Source organism: Solenopsis invicta, chromosome 3 (genome assembly GCF_016802725.1).
Source record: "Solenopsis invicta isolate M01_SB chromosome 3, UNIL_Sinv_3.0, whole genome shotgun sequence".
Taxonomy (NCBI): Eukaryota; Metazoa; Arthropoda; class Insecta; order Hymenoptera; family Formicidae; genus Solenopsis; species Solenopsis invicta.
In genome coordinates, this window is record NC_052666.1 from 30,646,153 (window position 1) to 30,667,122 (window position 20,970).

General features: G+C 35.6%; 2 protein-coding genes across 2 annotated transcripts in view; both read right to left on the bottom strand.

Moving 5' to 3' along the window:
* Window positions 1-20,970, bottom strand: part of LOC105204572 — a 294,782-nt gene that overhangs the window by 177,533 nt on the left and 96,279 nt on the right.
* Window positions 3,061-20,970, bottom strand: part of LOC105204570 — a 29,766-nt gene continuing 11,856 nt past the window's right edge. The window contains exon 2 of the mRNA XM_026132064.2: window positions 3,061-3,319. Within this exon, the coding sequence (XP_025987849.2) occupies window positions 3,286-3,319 (34 nt within the window). The 3' untranslated portion in view covers window positions 3,061-3,285. The remainder of the gene's footprint in view (window positions 3,320-20,970) is intronic.

Sequence of the window (20,970 nt, forward strand, 5' to 3'; positions counted from 1 at the left end):
TATTCACAAGTTTAGGCAGTGTAAAATCTTTGACAAAGAGGTCGCAAGGGAGCGAAAAGTCGACGGTATACATCTTGAAATACTCATATTTCAGCGACGCTCCGTGAATACTTCCTATCCATCGTACAAAGGAGAGTTTGTGTACATCGAGAAATAGCCGGCGCCGTAATAGGACGGCGAGTAAAACTCGTTGGAGGAAAGGAACGTATGAGAGAAAACGGATTGAACGGAGGGAAAAAGGCGTAGAGAAACGATAAAATATATCTGCGAGAGAATCTAAATCTCGATATTCGATATATATCTACTTGAAAATATCACTCGCGAAAATATGCGAGAGCCAATATTGAATGTTACGTAGAGAAGTTTAGTTATATTATCGCTATCGCATACGTCATGTAATATGGGCGATGTATATTGATATATACAGGGTGAGCCTGATAAAAAGTTCACGTTTTTCTGGAAAATGGTCAGAGATAAGGAGAAGACATTTATTATCAAAATTGTAGAATATGTAAGTAGAGAGACATCTTGCAGGGACGTATTCTTTTTTCTACGTGGAAGTGACCATAAGATTTAAAAGTACCTTAATCTTTTTATGAAATTACGTAATTTTTGTGCATAATGTAATTTTTCTAATTATCATGCTTGCTATTTATCGTACAGTCATGTTAGTAGATAGCTTTCTCCTAAACATTTTCGAGGAAAACGTACATTTTTTAGACTCACCCTATATATATATATATATATATATATATATATATATATATATATATCAATATACATCACCTATATCATATGATATGTGTATTGATGTAAGTTGTCACTTTTAGGTCAAGCTGACGTTCGTTTCTACACGAAAGCTTATCTTTAAAATTACATGATATAGAAATGAACTCGGGAATGAATATGGCCCACTTAATTTATTATTTTATTCTTTTAAAAACTTTCTCGAATAGATAAGTTAAAGTTTTTAGAAAATAAATTTAATTAAGTAGATCTTGTTTAGATTTATAATGATTAATAATGATTAATTTTATAATGATTAATTTTCTATGAGGGAAATATGAGAGAGAAAATATTCTCGTCACTTTCCGTTGAGAGTTGTATGTAATTCGGTGGTCTCGATTCGATGGTCGCTAACTTGAATAGAGTCTGAAACACGGATCTAGCGCAGGAAGAAGAAAGTTGCGGGTAGGAAGCGAAAACCATGCGCGAATGTATCGCGAAGAAAAAGAAGAAATGTAGCAAAGTAGAGTAAGGTCATGGAAGAATCTTCGCGTTTTTATTACACTTAGGTGTCGTTAATCTAACTTTGCGAAAGTTCCCATTACTTTCCTATAATAAAATATCGTTATTGGAATTAGAAGTGCTCTCTGTGTTCTCATTCTATTAGCTCGATGTTTGCCACGAGAAGATATCTGTAATTGTCTCAGGAAACATTTTTACCTTTAGCTGAAGTAAAAATGAAATAAAGGTACTTGCATTACTGACGAAAACAATGAATTTGAATAAAACGTAGATGTATTAGCTTTGTGTGCTCAAAAATCAAACTTTGGGAAAATCAAAATTACTTTAAAAATTAATTTCTTGCCAAAATTTGCAAAAATACTAATTTTATATTCGATGATAGTTTGGAGGTAATATTAATATCGCAAATAAATTAATATCGCGAAACAAAATGAAAAAAGTGCTAAATTCCCACACCGCGCAGTCGAAACTTTTTTTTTATATTATGCTAGACTTGCTTGCGAAAAGCTTGATTACGTGAGCGAATGGTAAACGAATACGTTAGAACTTTAAGTTTCGCGGCGTCTGGTTTATCAAAAGAACGCTAGAAATAAACTCCGACTGGGCAAACGGAATTCAACACGGAAAAATACGATGAAGATCAAGGCTCGTCGACGTTATCCACAAAAGTGCGAGGAGCAAGCAAAGGAACGGAGAAATCGAACAAAGGGGCGGAAAGAAAATTTATAGGACGAGGTAAATCTGATTCAAAAGTCGCAACTTGTTTCACCAGCTTGGACTTTAATTGACTTTTTTTCGGAGGAATGTTATTTAAAAGTTCGTCGCGTCCCGTTATCGTTGATGAGCGATGTACTTTTATGAAAGATGCCTGCTGAGATGAAAGTATTTAGATCGTTTGTGGGATTCGTGATAAATTGCGTTTCTTGCGCGTTGATAATCCAAGCTGAATAAGGCCTCCTTAATTATTTTTATTCTTATGAAACTCTATTAAATAGAGTTTTCAAAATTTTATTTTATTTTTTACAAACTTTGTTAAATGGAATTTTTAACAAAAAAAACACGTTTTAAAAGGTGTTTCACAAATATTCGAAAATTATAAGAGAATTACGTAAACGAATATTTATCTCGTTGCGCTAAACAGTAATAAATTCTGTTTGATTAATCCGGTTTCTTTGAAACATTTCTTTATCTTAAAGGTAATAGAATAAATAACTTTTTGTCGTTTAGTATAAAGAAAAAAATTTCCAACTAATCGCACACAAACTTGATTAATGTTGGTTAAAATTAGAAACATTGTGCAAGCAGTACTAAGTCTGACAGCTGGCATTAGCAAGAACAGGGGTAAGAGAGGAGTAATTAAAATGAATAGCAGTCATTATTGCATACTGGCAATCAGTTATAGCAGTCGAAACGAATGTGATGCATACATCTAGATCACATGAAATCAGCTCTTATCTAACATACTGCAGCAATGAAATCAATCGTATTGCCACGAATGTAAAAATAGCCACACCAAGAGTAGTCCATAACACGAGCTCATATCGTACTTCCTATTACGTTAATGCAACTAGAGGTATTGATAGAGATAACGGACAGAGTTCGGCTATGGGAGCTAGCAAGACCAGAGAGATCGAAAGAAAAAAAGTGGAAAAAAGGAAAAGTGAAAAATGGCGAGATCGGCGAGTTTCGAGTTTTTCCCTCCTTAGAAATCAGCTACAATCAGTTACCTGAGGCATCGGAATCGGAGCCTGGCGTGGGGCTAGCGTCCACACTGTGCCTAGATCCTTGGCAGCATTCACTGCACTTGCTGCACATCGTCCCCGGCAATAAAATCGACGTGAACGTCCCTTAGCACTTATCTTCGTTCGTGGCGGTTTCGTTCGTCGGCGGCGTTATCGTGCGTGACCGCCGCCGCGCCGCGCCGTCGTTTCTGCGTGCGAAAAGGGCCAATCCGGGAAAATTGTCGCCGATTATCGAGCGTCGACTATCGCGCGCAAACGGAAGGTTTTAACCGTGGCATCCGGTTTCACCGACGATTCACGATTCCCATCGTAAAGCCGCGAGCGCTTGACTGCAAGGGAATTTCCTACTTGAGATTCTTTGGTCGCTCATAGCGACAGAATGCCCTAATTTTATGGTTCAACGCACAGAGCGGCAGAGGGGGAGGGGGCTTAACTTCTATAAAAGCCAAAATCCCTTCTGACAATTGAAATGATAAACGCACTGTTGAGCTGACGCGACCTTAAGGCCCGATCGGCCAAACTCGAGATTTATCGTGCAAATGTCAGAAATAAAAATAAAAAAATCGTGGTAATCCAGTTTTTCTTAAGGAGCTTCTCCGGTCTTTTTACATACTATGGGAATTTGATCGAATTTCATGATTCATTTATAGACTGACTTTTGTGACTTTGTATAGTTTTCTATAAATAATTTTAAAAAATAGCATCGTGTCTTAATAAAAAAGAGGATTTAAGTAATTTAATTGCAAACGAAATATAAGAATTTTAAAGAAAATGTCATAAGAAAGAATGAAATTCATAAAAATTATTTTGAAAATAAGAAAAGCAAAGTTTTACCGTATTATTTTGGTGTAAAAGTGTAAAATATTCATGGATTCTCTTTAAACAAGACGTTGAACATGTGACAACTTGTTGCTACATTGTCATGTACAAATTTTCCAATACTAATAAAGAAAAGATTTTAAGTAACAAATTATCATTCTTATTGCTTAAGTTTTGTTCATTAATTATTATTTTGAAGATAGCACTGTCAGAAACTCCTGCGTTAATACGCGGAAAGATCAATTTTAATTTGCAGTATTGTTATATTCAAATTTTGCTAAATACAGATGAAAAAATATTTTTGTATTGGACCATCAAAATAATTATGTCGAACACTCATGCATGATAATATAATTGTAAAAAGTTTTGAAATTCTGATTTAAACGTCCAATATAATTCTCTTAATGGTCCAATACAATTATTTTTACATATGTATTTCAGCAAAATTGTCCTCTCCGTGTAGATATATAAATAAAAAGTTACGTAACTTCCCTTCACTTTATTAAACTGGGGGAACTCTTTAAATAATATTTTCCTTAGATCTAACGTTTAAATAATATTTTTTTAAATGCTACTCGTCTCTCTTGAATTAACGCAAACGTAAAATAATATTTTGCGTTAAATTTGCGGATGCAAATGATCACGAACTGATAATAACTCGGACGCGAGCTCAATTATTAAATAAACGTTCGTAATCCAATTTAATAATGACTGCGTCATTAGAATATTGGTTCGCAGATATAAATTTCACGATATTTGCCAACCACCGTGTTACGATCCGCGCGCGCCAGCGTAACCCGACGAAAGTGAATCGCGCAGTCCACGGTTTTCGCGGTTATGTTAATGGACGAGCATACGCGAAACGCTCGTCATAAACTAGATACGAACAAGTGCATATTTAGAGTCTCTCCTGATATAGAGTGGCTACTGAAAATGCCATTGATTATTGGAACGCAAATTCATTCTCGTGTGTGCCGCGCGGACTTCAAGTCTGCGGAAATGCGCGAAAACCTCGCGGCATCTTGAATCCGAAAGCATCATTCGAAATTAGAGCAATGAGAAAATAAGTCTCGTAGAAGAATACAGGTTCGTTCGAAAAAAACAAAAGAAAAGGAATCACTCGAATCTAATTTGCGAATGAATATCGAAAGTTTGCGAGTGCAATGGCACTCGCGGAGAAAGCATCTATCTATATCGAGAGACAACTCGTCGCTTACGTATCGGTCGAATTCGAATAATTGATGGATATTATCAATTTTGGTTATTCGACGGCAACCGGTGGAGAGTTAGAGCCGATACAGATCGAATATCGGCTGGCTTGTGAATGATGGTCGACAATATGAAACATTTAGCGGCGCGGCCATTGTTACGCTTGCCGCGCCGATGATCGTATCGATGCCCAGCCCTATTACTCGCAAGACTAACGACTCACGATGGTTGTCGCGTTTATTATTTCCAATATTGCGTCACAAAATGCAGCATATACATAAAAAAGAGTGTCCAGTAACAACAGTATTAAAATTAGTATGGAATCAACAATCAAAGTCTCATACACTGAAAGAAACGGGAAGAACGATTTTGTTAAAAATACAGATATGAAAATAATTATGTTGGGTCATTAAAATAATTACACAAAGATTTTACATTCTTACTTATACACATATGAGATTGTTGATATTGATTTTTTCTGCGTGTTTCAGAAAACAATTGAAAGATGTGCTTTATTGGCACTTTTTCAATTTTCAATTTTATAGAATATGAACAAATCTCGTCAACATGTTATTACCATGTTATATTGCTGTTATTCCTTTGGGCATTTCAAAATATTTGATTGCGCACGAAATGGACATAAATTTTTGAAAAAATTTTATTTTTCCAATGCATTTATTTGTTTATTACTATGAACGTTATCGAGTGCGAGCATCACAATAAAAATTAAAATAAATTACGTAAATTATTTATAAATAGCTGTTGCTGAAGTTGACTTGGAGTACATCGTAAAACGTGCATAACGATCAAACGTGGAGAGATAAGAGTCGTAATCGGTAATAGGAGACGGACGTCAGCAGTTACAGACAATAAGTGTCAAAGACAACTGTTACAGACAAAAATAGTGACAAAGAAGATAATTCTCACTCGTAGTACCTGGACTGAATAAAGCTTAGTTTATTTTATTTTTAAAAAATTCTATTTGAATATATTCCAGGTACTCTGTTTTCTATTTTTCTTTTGTTCTACGACTGAGCAATTGTTATTTTTCTTAAAACATTACTAAAAGGAGTTTTTAAAAAAATTCCTTATTCAATGCAATTCAGCTTTAAAATCTATTAAATATAGTTTTAAAGCTGTATTTTGAAAAACTTTGTTACAGTTTTCTAAAATTCTATTTTTTTAATAACGCCCAATTAGTCCCCCTTAATTTTTTAAATCTCTTAAAAGAGTTGAAAAAAATGAAATAAATCGGGTAAACCCTATTCAATTCAAGTATTCTCTTACCAGATCTATTGTATCTATTAGATTGTATTTATTAGTAGTTGTTAACAAACGTAAGAGATCATCCGTAATGATTATTAACGAAATATTAACGAAAAGGCTCTGTTATCAGCAATAACTGTTGCGAACGCTTTGGAGAAGAAACGGAATTTCTCTCTCGTAACTTGTAGCTTCCGAAACTCGAGCTAAAAAGTGGCTTTGCGCGAAGCAAAGTAAAGGTCAGATATGAAAAGCGTGCGTTGCTATCTACGGAAAGAATTTAATTCCCTCGCCAGTTGCCAACGGTATTACTTCCGCCGTACTGCGCCGCAGATTTCATCGTATATAAAATATTGCCCGTTACAACGCGCCTGTTCGTCAGGTCGATCAGACGCATTTGCCGCGGAAATATATCGTAACCGAAAACTCATTGCACGCGAAAGAGAGCGGGCTCTTTTCGCTCTTTGGTTAACATTCGAATTCAAACCCGGAATTTCAACGCACACGAGGCATCTTTATCGACACGCACTCGAACATCAATCAGATTGCGAGTGAAACCTGCAAGCGCCACGATATCTCCCAAATGTCGAAAGAGTCGCTTTTTTCCTTCTTTTTTTTTTTAATGAAAAAAACGTCTGTCCGAAAGTTTTCATCAACGACAGTCGACCTCTCCGATCTCTTCCCGTTTCAACTCCCGAACAGAGGGAGAACAGACCGCGTATTGTATTTGGCAAATCAATCGTCACAAAGCTATGCCAACGGAATTTCGCGGAACACAGTACATATGTATATAATTTTTTTTTCCGCGATGAAAGAACCGGTCAAACCGTTTTTTCTATCAAACGAGAAAGGGAAGCGGAAACGAACGGCGAACGGGCGAGGGGGTTAAAAAAAAAAACTCTCGGTCGTGTGACGGCGCGTCGCGGCGTGTGACAACCCGCAACGCGTCGCGCGCGAGCGAGCCTCGAAAAAGGTCCAACAAGTCGCGGGCGTTCGCCGACGCAACCGATCGCGACGATCCACCGCTGCACCGCGCGAATAAATGATACGCGCGTAACGCGGAGCCGCGGGTGAGAGCTGACACACTTGGAGCGACGACGGACGGCGCGGTGGAGAAATCGCTCGCTCGCTCGCGCGGTCGTAGCGTCGGTCACTGGGCCGATGGTGTCTATTCGGTACGGCGGCCGCGGTATAACCGATAGGTGCGCGTACATGCGCGTGTACGCATCTCGAGGCCGACCCGACACACACCCCCAGTCTCGACCCCCTCCTCCCCCTCTGGCTCTCTCGCCCCTCGTTCCCAGGACAATCCCCGGCACATCGCGGGGATTATTTTATATTTTGTACGCGATCGATCCTGGCAAACGCGTCTCTACGCGCGAAGGTTTAGCGATGCGATGCGATGCGATGGACTTCGCACTGAATCGATTGCGGTCGCTTTGATCGATACGCGGAAGGAGAATCGGCGGCGCGGAGAATACGGAATTGTGGAATTGCAGACGCAACGATGACAATTATCTGTATGACGTGAGCGGTGCACGCCAGCGAGAACGCTAAAAAAATAAGTGCTTGATTTTAAGTGCCTTTAGACGTTTTATTTCCGTCTTCGTTTAAAGTGTTTTAAAAATATTTCAGTTTCAAGCGGTGTGTGAAACACTAAAGCGTTTAAAGCTGAAACATCTTTAACGGCCTCGAAAGCTTTAATGTTTTAAATCTAAACACCGTCTTTAATCTTATCGTGCCTGACTTTTTTCTAGGAATAATTTGCAATTCCAATTCACGTCTTGATTCGAAAAGTTTTTCGAATCGCTGATTATGAATTTCTAATGAAAATTTTAAAATTTAAAATGGTGAACAAGAAAAATTCATTTTGTTTCCCCATTTTCAATTTTTCACTTTTCAAAATAAGCTCAGAAAGAATTTGTTATCTTAATTTCTGTGACACACTTATACACTTTGCACTTTTATCTTATTTTATTAGTATGCAGATCAAGAGGTGAAGTTCACAAGTATAACTTTTTGTGAAAAGTCGTATCTTTCATCTTTGAAATTAGCCCGGAAACAAGTCGCTGATTTTATTTGTGTGAAAGAAATTAATTTTTGAAGGATTAGGACTTGCCTTACCAAACACGAAAGAGAGTTAAAACACTTTTAGGTATTTAAAAAACAGGAACAAAAATAAAACATTTTAATATCTTAAAATTGAACACCTTTTTTCGAATGACGTTCGCTTTGCGACCAGACACGAGAAAATGATGTGGATGTAACTTGATTAATCGACGCTCGTTACCACTGGTAGAGATATCAGCGGTGCGTCCACTCAATGTCGTCGTTACGAATACGCTTGAAGAAGAAGGGAGAAGATTTGAATATTTGAGCACGTTTGAATAATGTACATTTACATATATTCTGTAGCAGAAGTATAATGTTTTCAATGTTTTCCACATTTCTTCTTTTTTTCTTTTTGAAAACCATAATCTCCCTTATTTTCGAAAAAAGTGAGAAAATATTTAGAGCTTAATTATTAAAAAAAATTTTCAGCTTAATTATTTAATCTTCTAATATAAACTATCTCAAACGATAGCATCGTTGAAGCAAAGTACGCGCGTTATTTTCTTAATCATGGAATGTGGTTCTTTAAAATTTTTTTTAATCCTTTATAGACATCGTGGAAATTTGAAGTTCTCGCTTTTTCTTTGTTGCTGCCGCAAAACATGACTAACAAAACACGACATTCTTTGGCCGATAATTAATCCTCACTGTCAACAAGTTTATTTAGAAAGGGGAGGGGGAGGAAAATCGATTCTTTCTATTTAACATCTACGGAATGATTCAAAGTTAAAAAATTATTTGGGTTTTAATATTCTTACGGTATCCGCGGCTAATATTATTCTGAGAAAATTTATGCAATTAAGAATTTTTTTTACATTTTTTTGTGTTTACTTTATCATAAGAAATATCGATGCATCGATAGGGTGCAAGATGTCAGAATAACTATTTATCAACACTATTTATCAACACTATTTTAATGTTAAAAAATCTTATTTTTTAATTAAATCTTGTGTTATTTTAACGCAAATTAATCCTATGCATATTTTTTAAACGTAAATAAAATTATTAGATAAAATTAATTTTAAAAAATTTCAATCATTTCTGTCAAAATTTTAATAACAGAACTTGAATTAACACTTTAAATGAAAATCCAACCACAGTAACACTCAAGAGTTAACGTTCTCCCTTTTTAACGTTTGCTCCTTCTTCTATCACAGTAATGAAAACACATTATTTTATCGCTGGTTACACATCGTGTATAACCGCAAAGAAAATTGCTTCAATCAAGATTTGGACATTTTATATCAACAACCAGACATTTTATATCAAAGTGATGCACGTTAAAGAGAGGAAGTTTGCATTTGATTATCGTGGGGTTACGATTTGAACATGCGATTGCGCGAAACCGCAATCTACTTGACATTCGCCATATCATTTTACACGCCAACTAAACGAGAGATACCTTTGACGAGTTTTGCCGCTAGCAATCGTATTTGCAGTGAAAACAGTTCAGAGAAATAAATCGGGAATAGCGACGGCAATGTCAAGAGAACGAGCACATAAAGGCGTTTTTCTCTCTCGCTTTGACCTCATCCCGCAATTTCCTTCTGAATCCCATGTCATTTCACTTCGCAAATCTCTCTAGGCCTTATTCCTATCTTCTCAAACACCCTTCATTTAAGCTAGCGAATTTCTTCCGAAGTCTGTATATGTATACATCAGCCGTTTTTCATTTGAGAAGAATATTATCAACAAATTCATTGAATACGAAGCTACACGTGTCGCCTGAGAAAATAACCAAAGAGGATTTCATAGCTTTCTTTTTTTCATCTTGAAAAATACGCAAACGTTTGCTTATGGGATTTTAAATAACGCGTGTCTAGTGCCATAACAAAAAACTTACTAAATTTTATTAAAAATATAGTAAAAATTCTTCGATGCGTGTCCATGTTGTTCCACAATCATGATTTTGAGGGTAAACTCTAAGAGAAAATTCTCTGTGTATGAATTCCTGGTATTTGTGAGATTCAACGCACTATTGACAGTGTGGCGTTTAAATAATTTAACATTATCTGAATAGTAATAAGATAAATGATACACAAACACGTGCATCTCAGATAAAATACAGGTGGTTTGATTTTGAACATATCTAGGTAAAAGATAAAATTATATATCGCTTTATCTGGATAATTTTAAGTTAATATCGCCGTTGAGAGTAAAATACTTATAAAAACAGTATATTTCTTTTTTAAATTTCTATTTTTAAAAACAAAAATCTTCAAATAATTTTAGCTGACAAAAAAAAATGTTTCTGTTTTTTTATTTGGATTAACACGCAAATTAAGAGTGTAAAATTAAAAAATAATAGAAATAATATAATTCACATTGCAAACACTGGCAAAGTGCTTTGTAAAACAAACTTATAGTTTTAGGGCAATTATTATATTAGACTGCTATATACTTATTTATTGTTATCACTTGAAAAAAATCTTGTTAGAATAATGGTAACTTGAAGATTGAGACTAAAGGCAATACTTCATTTTCGTTCACGTTAACTTGGATAATTCGAATATGATAACACTTTTGTGTCTGAGATAAAGAGAAAGTTAATATATTATTTCTAATAATTTAGATAAAACGAAAGCTATTCCCCTAGATAATTGTCTGGATAATTTTAAATAGATAGCAGTAAATGCTAGCTATTAATAAATTAGATAAAGGGAAAATCGTGGATTAATTATTACCGTATCGAGATAATATAGCTTCTAAGACCGTTTGAAAGTACAAAGCGACCACAGCAGAGTGTGCGTGAAAAGAGAAAGAGAAGAAAGAAAAAAGAATAAACGCGCGTCCGAAAATAAAACGACGCGTCGGATGGACGCGACGTCAATACATCTCTCCGGGACGTAGTAGGAACTTCCTGGGATATTCCCATTCCCGTCTATTAGAGCCCGCAAATGGCTGGACTTAAAAATAAAATCTCCTTTAAATTATCGCCGTCGCCGGCATCCCCGTTGTCCGTACCGGGTATTTTTAATTACCGCACGCTCCGCAAAGATCGATCGACTTTATGCCCGAAGAGGCGCGGTAAATAGCTCGCGATGTAATCGAAACGTCCAGCTCGTGATCGTCTTCTACGAGATTGGCTAGTCCAGGCTATTGTTCGCAAGTCAAATTCGTCAAAAAAAGCTCAATTAAAATACAAAAACATAAATTTATAAGATCAAGATGACATCAAACAGAAGTTATTTTACAAAAAAATTATTATGATTTTTTTCGCTCTTTTGATGATGAGATTATGATAAATTCTTAATATGGCAATAATTTTTTAAGTTAAAAAATGATTTTAATAAAATTACTGCTGAAAAATTTATTACAAAATTATCGTCAAGAGCGTAAATAAGATCATAATGATTTTTCCTAGAATAACTTTTATACTAAAAAAAAGTGTTTAATTTTAAAGTATTAAAATGTTATATAATATTTTTTCTGTTTTTTGCATACTTTAAAATGTTTTAGTATTAAACGGTGCTTAGATTTAAAATACTAAAACGTTTAGAGCTGTTAGAGATTTTAACTTTATTTTAAATTTAAATATCATTTAAAATTAAAACATTTTTAAGTATATGACGAAAAAGAAAAACTTTTTGTCTGAAGTAATTACATTTTCTTGAATTATAATTTATTGATTAAAAAAATAATACTTGTAATAATAATTTTTTTGTCTCAATGAAATATTATCTTGATCAAGATATTTCATTGGAGCGAAAAAATTATGGTTACAAATAATTATTTCTTCGAATTAATAAATTATAATTGAAGAAAATGTTTCACTTGAGATAAGAAATCTTTTTGCCGCGAATTTCAAGAAACGGAGACAGAAAAACAACATTTCAATATTCATATCCTAAAATTAAACTTCTCTTTTAAATGTACCTGTCATCTTGATCTTATTACGGTTTGATGTTCTATCTGGGAGGCCGTCGAGGACATGCATTTTCGTTCTCTCGTCCGTCACTCAGTGGCTTACCACGACGGTATCCGCGCCGGTTCTGTCGTCGTAACATCTTATTTAACGTGAATTCCGCGAGATCGGCGAAACGGTACGCGTTTCAGAAACTATCTAACAAGTACGCGCAGATATGATCGAATCGCTTGGGCACGATCGCCGCGTATCGATCTGACGTCGTACCGCCTCGAGTACTGAATTATTCATGTAAGCTCTCGAAGCCTTCGTGTTTAAAAACAGGGATGCTTATATAGAAATGTTGCTTACGCTTGTGGAAAATGGAATTTGCATCTTAATTGGTAGATAACACAACCGTGCAATTTGCTCGACTCCGCGCGTTTCCGTATCTATTGTTCTAAATAAGTTCCGTTCATTAACTTCAGCGATATATTTCGCGTAAAAGCTTCATCACGTTTTCGATATAACTAAATCTGGAGATAAATATTATATTTTTCGTCAACGCTTGTATTCTTTTTGCGCACGCCCGAACGCTTCAGCTGTGTATTTTGCCGTACCTACACAACGGGAGAGTGATCGGCAGAACTTAGTTATGGTTTTATTCTGCAGATGAACGTCAACTGTTGATTCCGTTTGGACTTGTTTCGCTGCTTCTTTTTTAGCTTTTCTAAATTTAACGCGTGACAACTCTATCAAATATCGTTCCTAATATTTCTAAACGTCGCGATTTTCTTTTATTTATATTATAAGATTAGGAGTTCGCTTTGAGCAATAGAGAATAATCTAATAATTGTCGACAAGTAATATTGCTCGTGTTACACGTTGGATTCCCGAACATTTCGCCATTATGCGAATTTTCTATCTCGGCGCTTTGATTCGCGCTTCTATTAAATTTGCTGGAAAATCATTTTTGACGCGTTTGTGTTGCGGGAGCTGGGTCAAGAGAACGTGTGCGCAGTTACGCCACCTCAAATGAACGTAATTCGGTTGCTGGAATCTGGACATCCGCACGCCATGGAGAGTTCTCTTCCCCCGAACGAGGGACGAAATTCGTCTTGAAATTGGGTTAAGCATGCACACACATATGCGCCCCAGCCGCCTGTCTCTCAACCGCTTAATGGAGATTATTATTGACGTTTACCACAGCACAAACAGTCCCCCAGATAAACTCTTACAAAGAACGTATAATCAAAAGTCGCATTTCTCGATCAATTATATCACAAGAAGCTTTCTGATTACATAAATCTTTGCAAAATACACTTTAAAAATTGACGTTATAGCTATATTTACGTATAGAAAAACAGAATATTCTTAAGAATATCTTTATTTTCGAAGTATACAAATATTATTTAAGCGAGATTGTATAGCGTTATTATACAAACTCGCATGCATGAAAATATTTTATATAGTTTCAATAAGAAAAGTATATTGTCGCTATTCAATAATAATTTTCATGAGTGAAAGAAAAGAAATATAAATATTAGATAGGAAATATATATATATATATATATAATATCTTCCATGTACATATGCATAATATCTTCAAATTAGAACTTTTAACCACCATTAAAACAATCATATTATGCTCCTTAGAAAATTATTATAATATTGAAACAAAAATTAATATTGCTAAAATTTAAGATTATTAAATTTTTGAAAAAAAAAATTTTATATCCTTACTTATATGTGTGAAACGATTTCGTTAAGTAAAATACAGAAAAAAAAGTAACACGTTACAAGTAATGAGACATCGTTATACTTTTATTTTTTTTTTTATAGTAAAAATTTGAAAATAATGTTACAATTTTTTATGATGATAACTTGTCAAAAGTGACTATTTCAATTCTAGTATTGCAGTCATGAGAAATTGTAGCGTCATTATCATCGTATTATAAAAAAGTAACAATAACGTCGTTACTTTCCATTTCTGTGGTAAAACATATCTGATTTAATCTGATACTAATTTTTTTCTGTGTAATTCGTATTGTTGTATAAATATTCAGACAAAACAGAAATTTGCAATTTGACGTTTCGATAATGTTTACTCAGAAAAGAAACGTTGTTAAAACATCACTCCGTTATGCTAAAAGAGATATTGGTTCTTTATAACAATGCGCGATTCCGCAATTATTAATGGTTCCATTCTTGCTTTTCACATCGCCTCTGATCAGTGAAATCTTCTCAAGCGAACGGAAAGAATGAGATAAGAAGATAACGAGGAGTACAAAGAAAATAAATTGAAAGACAACCAAATAGGAGCCAAGGGACTCTGTTCACAACGTTACAGAAGAAGGTTACTCAAGCATTTTCCAATTGATAAAAATTGCATAAGGAGATTAAATATTCCATCGTACTCCTTATTTACGCCTGCACGAAAAATCCTTTTCATCTTCAACTATTTAAAAAGTTTAAACTGTTGAATTTTCCAAGCCTCTCATGAAATATTTAACGTCACGATCGTAAACGCACGAATCTATTCCTTCAATTCTATTTCATTACAAATATGAATTCAGAAATAATTCATATTTTAATAAAGTACACCAAATGTAATACATAATTTTTTTTATCATGCGAGCGCGATTTGGTTTTTTACGTTTACACGTATCTCTTTTTAACGTCGTAACTAGAAAAACAGGATAAGCGTCGAAATGAACATACGATATTATCAAAGAAAAATAAAGTGCGAGACAAGTCTGACGGAATAAATTGGAGAACGTGGCGGTAAATCGATACGTCTGGCACAATATCGAGAAATACTTTTGGTTTTACGTTAGCTATCGGAGCTTTAGTTTCAACTATTTGAAAAGTTTTAAGTTGTTAAATTTCCCAAGTCTCTCTCGAAATATTTAACGTTATACGATAAACAAGCGAATCTATTTCTTCAATTCTACTTCATCAGAAGTACAAATAAATTCAGAATTTCTAATTCTATTGAAAGTACAAATAATTCGTATTTCAATAAAATACACCAAATGTAATACATAATTTGTTTTAGTAATGTAAATTAAACTGCTATTTAATAAGCTTAATGACTTGATAAAATCGCAAAAAGTTCGTTCTCATCTTTTAATTTTTGCTCCGATGACAAATTCATCGTTTTACGGTAAACGAAGTCCTGCCGTTTCTTTTTTCAATTTATGTACAAATCATGAAATAAAAGACTGAAAAGAGAGAGAGATGGAGATGTTTCAATAAACTACAATAAAAAGAGGAAAGTTCAAGAGCAGCGGAACGGTAGTTGAAAGAGGAGAATTCTTTCTCCCTCTTCAGTTATACGATCACGCAATGAGGCGTAGTCGAGTTATTTCTTAAGTGGCGATTAACTAAGAACTCGCTGAAAACACAGATAACTACGTCAACGTTTTCACCGGCCAATGAACTTTGGGCTACTTTAACTACGCAGTTTGAGAAGACGCAAAAAAAGAAATTGGGAAAACGATTTTACTCCCGGAAATAATGATTCGTTAAATTGCTTCTCCACGCAACAAGATTATTTGCAAAGCAAACTACCCGGGTGAAGGGATATCGATTTCAGATGGAGAATCTATCTGATAATAAGTAAAATTGTCGAAAGTATCTTATCACTTTATATCAACGAGATCACTTTAAAGTGCTCAGCAAAGCGCATATTGAATAAGAGGCTTGACATTTGTTAGATGTATTTTTTATTTAGCGCATTGGCACACGTTTCATAAATATTATACTAAACATAATAATGGCAATCAACCGTTTGATAATAATTGGAAAAATGAAATCGGCGTTTAGTCTTAGTTGAAATTTAATTGAAATCATGTTACGAAAGCTTTAGAAGCTATTTCATTTAGGCTTGATAATTATTACTAGACTTTCTTCAGTGTAAAGACTTCGAAGAGCGTACGTTGAAAATTTATTGAAGACTTGTGAGTATGCAGAGAGATACCAACATTTTTCTATTAAAGTATCGAGTTAAAACGTAGAAAAAAAAAAACTTTAGAGGCGAACTATGCCAAAAGGTTAAATAAAGTTCCTATAAACATACGTCTGGAAAATGCTTCCCCTTCGTGTTATTCCACACGACGTCGAGACAAGTCTATTGGCACGCTCAAACAGTTCACAAAGTGACCCTTTGCGCAGGAAGCTGTTTTACACATGGGGATTTTACTCAACGATGGCTGCAACGAGCCGATAAATGGAGAAAGTATTTTTAGAATTGTGCTCGATAAACGTAAACACACGCAACATACGTTATTTTCGTGGTAGCTGATATTTTCATAAATAACGTTAGAACTTTTTTTCTGCCTGATCTTTACAGAGCCCCGCCACTTTTAAGTGCACCCTGCAGTTGTTTCACTGCTTTATTTATCCGAGATTTTCCTTTCAATTCGTTTCTAACAGAACTAACGCATCGACAGGCTACGTTAGAACGATCTTCCATCCATCCGTCTCAATCGAGAGGGATCGATCGCGAAGGTGCTTAAAAATGACTTGTATACATCGCGAAGAGGTCGAACCATTTCTCGCGTTAGCATATCGATTGGGGAAGAGGACGACGTATCAATCGCATGAGAATTGCGCAATGTGGTTGCTAAACTTTGGTCGCGCGTCATCGCGCAGTGCCCACGAGAGGGCCGGTTAACGAGGCAACACACTCAGCGCAACTGCCGATATCGACAACTCTAAATCCGCTGTGAAATTCCGAAGTGCTCGAGACGCTTTCCCACCCCAGGGCGGTCATGAGACGGCGTTTCAAGCTCCTCCAATCACCGCGACGTATCGCACGGAAGATCGGAAAGCGCCTCCCAAGTTTGCTCCAATGGAGTGTGTACCGGTCAGCTCACAGGGTTCCCGTTCCGTTCAACGGATACTCGTCGATCTCTCGACTCTCGAACGAGAAAATGGTCTTAAGCCCGACGACGATCACTCTTTGCCCTTTTATCTCTCGCCTCTACTCCAGGTAAACGGATCACGTAAAGGCGTCCGCCATTTCGCTTTTACAATTTGAAATTTAAAAGCTAGGAGTAATTACGACTTTCATTCCCTCGCCAAACTTCGAATGTTCTGTTTGCACAAATCAATCATTATTATTAAAAGCTAACAGGATTTGAAAAATTCGCATGCTCGTCTAATGCTTCACATCATTTCCTGAATTTTAGCGAGACAATTGCAAGCTCTAAGAAAAAATTAATTACTTTTTCCAAAATCCTAATTAGAAATATTTCAAACGTTTGAAAAACGTTTCCAACATTCTATAAAGAGTTGCAACAAAATTCTTTTCTTATGACAATAAATCTACAAGAAGGAGAAATTAATTCTAAAGTTTTTGCTAAAATAATGCCATCGCATATGCTTCGAAATGGAATCAGTTTGTTATCGCTGAAAAAATTAGTATAATATCAAAAATAAGATAAAGATGCAAAGTATACTAACAGACAAACACACTCGTAAAATACAACAGTCATGATAAGCAAATAGGCTAATGGGCATGAAATCTCGAGTCTGGAGATAAATGATTCGATAACCATATTTACAATATTATAAAAACAAGTGCGTTTAATGAAACCTCTAAAATCAATTAAACTTTAACTTTACAACTTTACTTTAACTTTATTAAGTATACATTATATTAAGTATACATTATATTAAAAATCAAACTTATTAATTCTCACACGGAAAGAATGGTTTTGTGCTTGAGATACCTAAAAATTTAGCTAGATCTGAAAATAATCTTGTTAGATTATAAAAATAATTACGCAGGACGCTAAAATTAATTACTGGAATGTCGAAACGTTTTGCAAAACTGATTGCTTATCACGCTCGAGTGTCCTACATAATTATTTTGATGGTCGAACAAAATTATTTTCAGATCTGTATCAGTTAAATTATAAGGTACTCGATTAAAAAACACAGTTTTGTTACTGTGATCATCCGTGATATTTTCATCAGTTCAGTTTAAAAGAGTACGCGACATTCGACAGAGTGGACGAGTTGTTTTGCGATTGCATCAATGAGGAATACGCAATTCGCGTTGAGAGATGTACGAGAGAGAATATAGATAAGTATCGGGTAAGTGCCAAGCGAGAACAGCTTCCGAGAGCGACATGAATTTTCCGTGCGGATTCTCTCGCAATAAGCCGGAAAATTATTTACGTTTGCGTTATGTTAATGCTTCCGTGTACGTGATGTATAAATTTATGACACATCGCTATTAATTATCATCATATTGTAAAGCCTGTACATTGCACATCGACGGCGACGGAAACGACAGTAATCCTGGAATCCGAATTGTCAGATTGGGGGATTTACCCACAAATATAGGTTCTGTCATTATCACGGGGGCAAAAAGTTTTGGGTGGACAAAAAGTTTAGGAAAATCTTTAGGGGAGAAAAATATAAAGATGGATCTACAGTATTTTTATCCTTTCTAAAAAAATGTCTGTAATAATAGCAATTAACAAAAATTGGGGGAGAAAAATCTCTAGCAACTTTGCCTGGAACATACATACATGTGGAACCAATCGAGCAATCCGACTTTCCTTCATCGTATTATAACGTTTTGTATGAACGAATTGTACAAATATCTCGGAGAGATATCAGCGGGCGCGATTAATCTGCGGAATGATTTGTGAGTATCGCAAATCTCGCGGATGATTCATTAACGATACACGCATCAGAGCAGTAAGATTTACTGCGAAAGGCACAAAGAAATGGATCTCTATCACGAGTATATCGGACGTCGCAATCTCCGAACGTAAACTTTGAGATATTCTTCCGAAAATATCCGAAAAAATCGTTCTCCGCTCTACGTCGTAGAATTCGAGGGCATTCCTCTCTTGACGAATGATTTGGACGAGGCGAGTGGCATTCTGTCGGAGTCGTAACACGACAAGCGGGAGAAGAATGAGGAAGAACGAGATCGACAAACGAGCAACAAATGCACCGAATAGGATTTCCGAGGATATCGTGGCTGCAGTGCTCGACTACAGACTCTACAATCAGAATTTGATAAGACAGCCAGTTTTGATTGGTTTTCCAGTCTCGAAAGAGAAAGGGAGAGAAGAAAGGGATGGAAGAGAATGAAAAGAGCTAGTAGTATAAGTTAGAATCTTTAGTATACAAAGTCTGATCATCTTATAAACATCTTTTATCTTATCACGTTTTTAGGTTCTTCAAACTGGCGATACCAATAAAATTGTAATACATTCAAAGGATGATACACATATAGTACACCATATACATTTTATACACCACTTTGAAAAACATAAGCTCCAGATTTTATATTCTAGGGACTCTAGTGGTAATAGATCCCTCTTTCGTAGGATCTTAGTGGCATTCGCCTTGTGGCCGAGAGTCTGATTATAGCATCCCTACATTCGAGCGGAGAACGCCACCAGCCCGGCGTGTCATCCTCCGGCCCGGAGGATTACGGGATACTCTCGCGGTGGTAATTACCGCGTTCGTGGTCGCCGACTTCGTGGTCGCCGACGTCACCGCTACGAATTACACGCGGGCGCGTCGTCGCGCTATCCACAACACACTCCGGGGCTCAGGTAATTGGAGACGAGGCTTTCGTCGAGCTTAACTTCATTACTATCTTTCTGCTTCTATTTCTCTTCTTCAGGATTTGATTGCGTCTCTTTCTTCCCCCTCCCTCTTTACGGTTACTCCTCTCACTCTCTTTCTCGCTCCTTTCTCCTACGTCTCGCTTTTTCCTTCTGTCCAGGACGCGTGGTAACGAGATCTCGGAATTAACCCGTCTACCGTGAAACGACCAGCTAAAGAGGATCTTTCGTCTTTCTTTCTGCCTCTCCCTTTCCGTCCTTTTTACCCGTTCTGTCTAATACCTCACAACTCAACTACGCTTCGCTTGCCACCGCGTGCGGCGAATTGCTACGTCGCGGATAGTTATCCTCCCGACGCACAGTAGATATGCTATTTGTCCAATCTCTTGCTGAATGAAAATATTTCTATTTAGTTGGATTCAAATATTCTGCATTATTCCTTAATTTTATGATTATTTATGCTATTTAAATTTATTATGTCATGCATCCATTATTCTCCAGGTTTATTATGTAAACATACATTGTTTACAAAATCCACAGTTTAAATTTAAAATTAATATAATGATGCACGGAAAGATCGGTTTTGTTAAAGTATCTAAAAATTTAACTAAATCCCAGAATAAGAATTGATAATAGAATCGATCTCAAGTCGAAGTCGATTCGACGTCGATATGATGAAACTGATATCGTTTCGATGTCAATTCGACAGAATCTCACTGGGATGCAGATCTGAAAGTGATCACGTTGGACCATGAAAATGATTATAAAGGAAGTTCAAGCGTAATGACAGATGCAACAAAAAATATTAACATTTTAGCAACCATACTTTGGGTTGCTAAACCATTTTACGTAATTATTTTAATAATATAATAAACTTATTTTTAGATCTGTATCCAGCTAAATTTTTACATTTTTTTTTATAGAATCATTCTTTCCGTGTATAAATAACCTGCAATTAAATAACAACAAAATATTTGCATGCAAGCAAGTTGAATATTTTTGTCTCTTTAGATGTATTAATGTGCTGATGCTAGAATTGAACACGAGATAAAATAAGAGGTTTTTTATTTCGTTAAGCTTTTATAAAAATAAGAATTAATATGAAATGATGAAACTTTTTACTTTAAAACTG